This window comes from Geospiza fortis, unplaced genomic scaffold (genome assembly GCF_000277835.1).
Source record: "Geospiza fortis unplaced genomic scaffold, GeoFor_1.0 scaffold361, whole genome shotgun sequence".
In the NCBI taxonomy this organism is placed as follows: Eukaryota; Metazoa; Chordata; class Aves; order Passeriformes; family Thraupidae; genus Geospiza; species Geospiza fortis.
The window spans coordinates 4,139,364-4,140,459 of record NW_005054356.1 but is presented as its reverse complement, the minus strand read 5'-3'; the positions used below and the strand labels follow the sequence as shown (position 1 = coordinate 4,140,459).

Genomic DNA, 1,096 nt, shown 5'->3' with positions numbered 1-1,096 from the left:
GTCATGCACAGGTCACTGATGGCCAGGTTGACGATGAAGAGCTCGGCAGGTTTCAGCAGGGACCTCTTCTGATGGGCTGCCAGCAGCAGCAGGGAGTTCCCAGACAGGGACATGATGCCTGTGGAGGAGGCAGAGAATGGTGCTGAGTGTGACAGAGCCAGGAAAGGAACCAGGAGCATCCTGAGAGGTTTGGAAGGAAACACTGCAGAGGTCTACAGAGGGTGGAGAGGGCTCCAGGTTTCCCTCTCTGGGGTGGGCTGAGCAGGGGAGCCCACGGGACCCACAGAGCTCTGTGAGGACATCTGGAGCTCCTTTACATTGGATTGGATGTCCTGCCCTTCCTGAGATCCTACAGAGGCGTTTGGTGGGAGGGCAGAGATGGGATGAGACTGCAGCGGGCTCCGGGTGCAGGGTCTGGCCACTGTCACTTGCTGCAGCTGGAAGGAGCAAGGGGCACTTCCTCCCAGCTAGATAAATAACAGGAGCTCTGTGAGACTGCTCCTCTGATGTGGCGCCAGGGAGCTGGGCCCCTTGGCCTTCCTAATTTCTTCCTGGCAATGTCACCTCTGTGAGTCTGCACTGTTCCATATCATGGTAACAAAATAAACAAGAAGAAAAGCATTATGAAGATCAAGAAAAATCCAGACTAAACAAAAGGAAGTTCTTTGTTTGCTATTAGTGTATTTAAATCAACAGTGGTGATTTAAGTTTTATAATAAGGGCTTTCTCTTTTTCATTACATAATTGTGATTTCATGGAAAAGAGGTTTCAGTGTCCTCAAAAGTGGAATCTTTGCTGCTTTAGGGGCAGGGTCAGCAGGAGAAGAGGTCCCCCCTAATGGATTATATTGCAAATTAAATCTCATGGTAAGAACCCGCTTCCAAAGCCACTGAATGGCCAACACTAAATTCCCCTCAGGGAACAGGACTCCCACATGGGATCTGGGCAAATCCAGAGCTCTGGAGGCTTTGGAGTCACTGGAGAGCAGAGTGTTGAGATGTTTATCTTTCTTCTCAGCCTCAGAAGGCATTTTTTCCCACAGAGCAAGTCTCACATCTGTGCTAAGTACACTTTATTAGCTTTTCCAACTCCTGCT

General features: G+C 49.7%; 1 protein-coding gene across 1 annotated transcript in view; it reads right to left on the bottom strand.

The window, feature by feature from the left end:
* The window catches only part of LOC106631880 (opsin-5-like), a 4,983-nt gene that overhangs the window by 3,449 nt on the left and 438 nt on the right, over window positions 1-1,096 (bottom strand). The window contains exon 2 of the mRNA XM_014308072.1: window positions 1-118. Within this exon, the coding sequence (XP_014163547.1) occupies window positions 1-118 (118 nt within the window). The remainder of the gene's footprint in view (window positions 119-1,096) is intronic.